At 41.4% G+C, this 7414-nt stretch overlaps 1 protein-coding gene across 9 annotated transcripts in view; it reads right to left on the bottom strand.

Moving 5' to 3' along the window:
* The window catches only part of brsk2a (BR serine/threonine kinase 2a), a 174195-nt gene that overhangs the window by 43064 nt on the left and 123717 nt on the right, over positions 1 to 7414 (bottom strand). For 8 of the 9 annotated variants that reach the window (XM_020623264.1, XM_020623267.1, XM_020623271.1 and 5 more), the window contains 2 exons: positions 5118 to 5203; positions 2466 to 2606 (listed from right to left, as the gene is read on the bottom strand). In XM_020623264.1, the coding sequence (XP_020478920.1) occupies positions 2466 to 2606; positions 5118 to 5203 (227 nt within the window). Of the gene's footprint in view, positions 1 to 2465; positions 2607 to 5117; positions 5210 to 7414 lie in introns of those variants that run through there. The other variant, XM_020623272.1, reaches the window with a different exon arrangement.

The raw sequence follows: 7414 nt of genomic DNA, 5'->3' as shown, positions 1-7414 counted from the left end.
TTTCCTTGTGGCCTCTTCATGGTTCCCATTTGCCTGCGGGATCCCAAGGTACTTGTAGCTGTCCTCAACATCTGCTATGTTGCCTTCTGGTAGTACAATCCCCTCAGTTCTGACTACCTTCCCTCTCCTCGTTACCATTCGGCCATACTTATCCAGTCCGAATGACATTCCGATGTCCTGGCTGTAGATTCTAGTGGTGTGGATCAGTGAGTCAATGTCTTGTTCACTCCTGGCATACAGCTTGATATCATCCATGTAGACTGATGGTTGCTCCATTCTGTAGGCAATATCCATAACCACTCTTGGTGAGGATCTGGCTGAGGGGGTTCAGGCCTATGCAGAACAGCAGCTACTATGATGCCTGACAGGAGCTTCCATATTGTGCAGAGGATCAGGACTGTTCCTGTGGATCATGTCAGGGCCTGGTGCTGTCCAGCTCTTCATACTTGAGACCTTCTCTTGAATGTCTGCCATTGTGATGATTACTGGGTCTTGTGCAGGGAGGTTGCTGTGGTCTGCCCTCAGGTCCACCAGCCACTGGGCATTGTTGTTGTGTGATGCCTCCTTCTCCCATATGCTCTTCCAGAACTGTTCAGTCTCCAGCCTTGATGGGTCTGCTCTCATGTTATTACCCTGCCACTGCGAGTACACCTTGGATGGCTCAGTGAAGAACATTCGGTTTATTCTCCTGGCTTCAACTTCTCTGGTGTACCTCTTCAGCTGTGTGGCCGCTGCAAGCCTTTGCTTGGCAGTCTCTAAGGCCTCAGGTATGGACAGCGAGTTGTATTTCTTAGGTACCACTTTCTTCATCACGCCTTTCTGCAATTCTGATAGCTGGCTAACTTTTCTCCGTGCTGCTTTGATCTTGGTCTCCAACCTCCTTCTCCATGGAGGATACTGCTCCTTATGGCCTTTGTTGAACTTATAACCAAGCATCTCAACGATCACAGTTGCTGTGGTGTATATGATGGTCTCAGTGATGGCCGTGGTAGGGATTCACATCATCTAGTAGACTTTCAGAAGGTACTTCAAATAGTCTTGGTCCATCTTGCTCATGATCTTCAATCTCAGGTCAGCAGCCCTTGAATCAAGCTCATCCAGGCCTGTTATTGGGGCTTGGTACCCAATCTCCAATTGTGGGGGTGATGATGATGATGATATCTCCCCCCTGACCTGTCGTCCTGGCTCTAGTTGTGATAGCAGGTGCTTCTTGCGGATGTTATAGCACTGAGCTTCAATGTTAGTGTATAAGTATCCATAGGTCCCACATCCTCGGTATGTAACCCCTTTTGCTGGGGTTACTTTTATAGTAGCATTCCAATAGTTCCCTGTTCTCCTCTCTTGTCCATGAATATCTTGTTCCAGTAGTCCACTTCTCATCAGGTTCCCCAACACCAGGTGTGTGATTAGTGACTATCTGGAAGCAAATTTCAGCAAATACAAGGACTTAACACTGAACAAAGAAAATGCAGTGTGTGCTAACAAAAAAGGTCACTGCTCCTCAGCTCTAATGATGATATCTGAGCACTGTATCTGAAACATGTCTGTGTGCCACTCATTCTCAGGCACGACACTTGAAGTGTTAAAAACTATATACTTTCTTAACAGAGAACATCAAGTTTTCTCCTATTTTTCTGGGTTGAAAACTAAACGGCACTCCACAGTGATTGAAATTTAGATTGTAGACACTTCTCAGTATCGTTTCAGAATTCATTATTTGGGAGCTCATTATTTGTTCAATGTTGTATGACAACCAAATTGAGTTTGTTACACCTCCTGGGTATGGTTGTTTATTAGCTGTTTTATTGTTTTAGATGCAACTGATTTTTTCTATGGATTACAGATAATGAATTTTGCTTTTATGGCTTTAACACTAAATATGTCCAATATCTGTATGAAGCCACTGATGTTCGCTGTCTAAAAGTGCACTGTGATCTCATCAGTAGTTTTACATTCTCATTACTGCCCTGCGATTTATGGCAAATTTAATTAATTATTTATCCAAATATGGGCAGCATGGTGGCACAGTGGTTAGCACCGTTGCCTCACAGCGAGAAGGTTCCGGGTTCGGGCCCCACCTGGGACCATTCTGTGTGGAGTTTGCATGTTCTCCCTGTGCTTGTGTGGGTTCTCTCCGGGTACTCCGGCTTCCTCCCACAGTCCAAAGACATGCAGCTTAGGTTGATTGGTGTCTCTAAATTGCCCATAAGAGTGCATGTGCGTGTGTGGTTGTTCGTCTATGTGTTAGCCCTGCGATGGATTGGCGACCTGTCCAGGGTGTACCCATCTTCGCCTGATTGCTTGCTCTCCCCCGTGTTCAGGGACTAAGCGGTAGAAAATGAATGAATTTATCCAAATATCAAAGCAAGCGATAGCGTCAGTAAAGTATACAGTAGCTTCATTTACTTCTTTCACACTTCTTTCAACGTTACAAGTTTCACAATATTTACGATCATGTTACTTACCATATGGAATGACTGTGGCAAAAATCCAGGGCAGACATGATCTGTCTGAAGAATTTCCTGGCCTCTTTTGGCGTTAACCTGCCTTTCTTCACCAAGTAGTCAAACAGCTCGCCACCAGACACATGTTCTAGCACAAGGTACCTAAGAGAAAGGGAGATGGGAATAACTGGAGGAATGAATGATAAAAGAAGGACAGCAGAAAAAAGACTCATACACATAAAAAATGAAATATTTCTCCCCCTGAAAGAGCCTTTGAAAAAAGGAGAATCAAAGCCTTTGACCTCACTGGTCTGTAAGAACTGGAGAAATGTGGAAAAGATAGCCTTACACCCTTACAGCCATTATACACAGACAAAACACCAAGGATCAATGATCCTTATCTCCCAAAAGCCATATCATGTTGACTGTTTATTTTTTTATTTTGTCATCTGTACCTGCTCATACAGAGTCTGAAAAATATCAACAAATTTATTACAAATACTGTGGATGTGACGGGTTCGTGATATTACACACTCTGACCTCCTATGAGAGGCATGATGCAGCTTCACTTCACTACAAAAAGATGGGAAACTTGTATAAAAAGCTATTAGACAAAGTATGTAGGAAACTCTGCTTAAGTACAGATGATGTAAGAATCTGTGAGTGTGAGTTCATTCTTCTTTAACCTTTCAAAACACGCATATACACATAATCTTTCCTGCCACCATATACCACTCTACAGGTGGCCGTCCAGCCTACAGTATGTGGCTGGGCTTGTAGGTGCCGCACTCCGTCATCCTGGCTATATGGACATGCTCTAGGGCTCTGAGGGGACAGGGAGAAGATGAATCTCAGCTGATGCAGGCCTAAAGCTGCATCTTTGGGCTGAAAGCCAGCAGTGCCCTGCCTCTGCTCCAGGCTGGCCGGCTCGTATATCCTGTGCTCAAACTCCCTCCATCTTCACTAGGACAAATTGAAAATCAGACAGCTGGTGAAATACGCTCTTTCTTCTCTCACTCCCTGCTGTGTGTCTACATCTTCAATTTTATTGATTACACTATAGTGTTCAAACAGGTAATGGTATAGTATGGTACAGTATAGTATAATGGTAGCAGGCACAGTTTTACTTGTCATGGGGAGTTCTACTCAACCAATTAGAACAATTATGAGTATATATTTAGTGTGGCTCTGGAATAGAGGTTTCTAAAAGCCGAGAAAAAAAACACCAATATTATTTTGACTTGGAAACTACAAACATTCATTGAAAAGATTGTATTAAAAAGAAGGGATTTGTTTGAACAAAGTGGACATTTTCTAGGCTGGAATGGTCTAAAAAAAAAAATGCTGACATGTTGCATTAGGGAAACTGTAGAATCCAGCACTTTAACAGTTTAACCCATACGAAGGACAGAACACCTGAGCCTTACTGCTAATACCATAAAACATAACAAAAACATCAATACATTTTCAGCAATGCAGGGGCGAGGTGAATGCTGGATTTTGACCTCTGTGTGTCGGAATGGGAGCCAGTTAAACATCAGATTAGATCTTTAAAACAATCTCTCATGTGTTTCAATTAACCATTGTGTTACCTATTCAAAACTGCACCAAACGTCTGAGATAAAACAGCTTACAGCAACGCCTTTATAAATCAAGTGCGTCAATGGTTTATGTTCTCGTAAACTGTGGAGCGTTTTTTCAGTGACCATTTTTCATTCTCAAAAGAATAATTGATAAACAGCATGATATGATCATCCATTCATTTCTAGCAGTGAAACAGGCATAAATAATAAATTGTTGAGCTATGTATTGCTTTCCTTCCACTTCTCTCTCATCTCTTCTATTCACACCACACCAGTTTAAACAGCTTGTGATGGGATCTTTGCCAGCAGCACAATACATCTTAAAAGCTCTAAGGCTACTTGCTTCAAACACACTGTGTGTCTATCAATTATTGGCTTTCAAGTAAAGATATCTGAGTAAAGATCTAAGCAGAGTGTACATAAGTCATTGGTCATACAAATGTAAAGCAATTTGTCCTCTGTGATGCTACTAGTGATCAACTGTCAAACGTGATGAAGCAATGGGCTTTAACTGTGATTTTAATAATCCAGTTATAGAATGAATCATAATACTCTGCTCTTCCTATCATCTCTACGTACAGTATTGCATGCCTAATCCCATTTGGTCTGCAAGCTCAAGACGAGAACTAATTAAATTTAGTTGACAAACAGTTCACTGTAGATTAAGAGGCCTAATATAAATGACTGATGGGATTGTCACTCACCAGTGTTCAAGTTAGCTAATAGAGTTTACATGCCTATATGTGCGTGTGTGCGACAGACTAATACAGCTGCCACATTCCCTGGTTAATGTTTCCTAATGCAACGGTGTTACCTGATAAACGTGTTGTGGTGTTTACACTGCGGAAACTTCCTCTACCAGTTTAAATGCTTCACGTCAATACTAATGGAGCATCAGCCCCTCCAATGCTGCTACTGTTGTTCTGCAATCATAATAGATCAATCAGAACTGCTTCAAAGTCTGTGGGCTTTAAGACTGTTCTGGCATCTGACAGAGCACTAGATAATCACTGTACAAACATACAATCACTTAGTGTGAACAGTATATTTACGATAACTCAAGACTGGACCACAATCCGCCAATACTTACAAGTATTTTTTATTTTCGTAGACATCATGTAGCTTTAAAACATGCGGGTGTTCTATGAGCTTCAGAATAGCTATTTCTCGCTCCACCTGCATGAGAGAGGGATGGGGAGAAGGGAGAGAGGACAAAGAGATTTCATTAGTGTAACATCCATATCATGAGGCTCCTAACTAGCACTCTAGGAACTCTGTCCTACCGTGCCCTCTTTAACTGCATCTTTTATTTCACTGTTGCCAATACTGAAGCACCAGACACACACACCAGCACTGTGATGATTTCTCACAACTTTTTTTTTAGGTTATCTTTGAAGGTCACTATTCAAGAGCAGCAATCTGCCTGTCTTCAACAATAACAACACTTTACCTGCACAAGGACTTAAGAGAAATAAGTAAAGAAATGAAAGGAACTGAAAAACACCTTCTACTGGCAGAAAGAATGGATATAAGCGTTGACCACATTGCATCCAGACCAGGAAGCAGAGTTATCTCAGGTGGAAAAGATGGGTTGCTTCAAAGACCAAAGGAAAACAGCTTGTGTTTGTCTAATCTTGTGTGTCCTCTCCTCTCTCACAAACAAGTCTTGCTGAATACTGTGCAATCACATTTCATAATCCTGGGGTTTACCTAGGGTGAACATAAATCAGCTTGGTTAGATAAGGAACAAAGTAGAATAACCTGTCAGAGTCAGACATCACACACTGGAGCATTTCTGTCCAGTAAGAGTACAACCTGTGGGTGAACTGGGGTCAGCTACATCATGTCCCAAAGGAAGCTTGTTTCCTGCTGTCAGTCAGATACAGTGGGTACTGTATACATACTAGGTGTGTAAATCACCACTCTCATCACTATACAATCCTACTATATTGATTGATTCTAAATGTTTACCAATACTTAAAAATATACCACGAAGTGATTTCAATTTGATTCGATTCAGAGGCCTGTAATCAATATATTGTGTTTATTTCACACAATTATATTTTTATTAACTAATATGTAACATGTATAATTTTAAAACTACTGAACTGTTCACATTTATGATGTCATACATAAAATAAAGCTGGAAAAACAACTTTCCTACATTGCAGTGGGAGTTTTGTTTAAAACTTAACATTCACACTTACTGCTATGTGTGTCCTTTTCATACCCATGACTTGTTTCTGATGGAACAGTTTACTTTAGCTGTGTATTTTTCTTGGCTGCTATTGGTCAAGGTCAATTCTCATAGAAAGTGTTTTGTCACTTGCCCCTTTCAGGCAACTGATAAAACTCCAGTTTATCAAAAGTGTCAGTCCAAACAAGTTCCTTCTTTCTGGTGCATTTAACAAAGCGCAACACCCACATTTTATTGGTCACTGTCCTGCTGACAGACAAATGGCTGTTCTGACAACAGTGACACTGCACAGGTTGGAGTCAGTGTGGACTGAACGGATCAAACGCTTCAGTGGCTTATGCGTTGCTCACTTTTAGTGAGCATTTCCAGTCTCAGAATGCTAACTGCACCTCCTGGCGCTTGTTGTCCAGTTTGAAAACAACAGTGCTTTACCAGAAATGCACACAAAACATTAAAGTTTACATTTTGCATTGATGTCATCAGATCACGGGGAGTTTGATCGATGTATCAATCCAGATCAATAGATTGTTACACATCTAATACATACAGCATACGACCATGTGCAAAAAACGCAGACTGCTCAGTCTGTGCAAGTTTTCTTCTTTTGCTTACAGAGCTGCTGAGAGACAAGTACACTGGACTGTGAGACCAGTAAGAGATGAATTTCACCAAAATTGAGCAAATCGGTTTTGATCTGTGTCAGCATCTACAGTACAAAGGTTGTAGTCAGCACGTGCAGATGCCACTGACAATCAGCATGGAACCCTCTTCGAATGAAACCAATACTAATCTTCTGCCCTTTACGCTCGTCTTCTGGGCTCCATGCAGTATCTGCTCACCCCTCTCCAACACATTTCATGTCGTCCTCCTCTGCCCTCGGTGTCTAACTCTGACTGACAATTATGGAGATGAAAGCACAGTGAGAGTTAAAAGTTCCTCTGCCTCGTCTCAAAATCAATTTCACCATGTCACTTGCCTGTGACAGCCTTCACTTTGCTTTAATGTCAAACTCATCATGGCTTAGTTTTATGAACAATCTCTTCTGAAATTAGGTCAAAGTCCTGATCTGCCGGTAGTTTTTTTTGTTTTGTTTTGTTTTTTTTGTTAAACTCCTACAAAGCTGTTTGCTTGACTAGGTATAAAATTAGGTTCCTCCTCCTTAATTATGCCATCACACCGTTTTTTTTTTT

This window comes from Monopterus albus, unplaced genomic scaffold, assembly GCF_001952655.1.
Source record: "Monopterus albus unplaced genomic scaffold, M_albus_1.0 scaffold295.1, whole genome shotgun sequence".
Lineage (NCBI taxonomy): Eukaryota > Metazoa > Chordata > Actinopteri > Synbranchiformes > Synbranchidae > Monopterus > Monopterus albus.
This window is presented reverse-complemented; position numbering and strand designations above follow the sequence as displayed.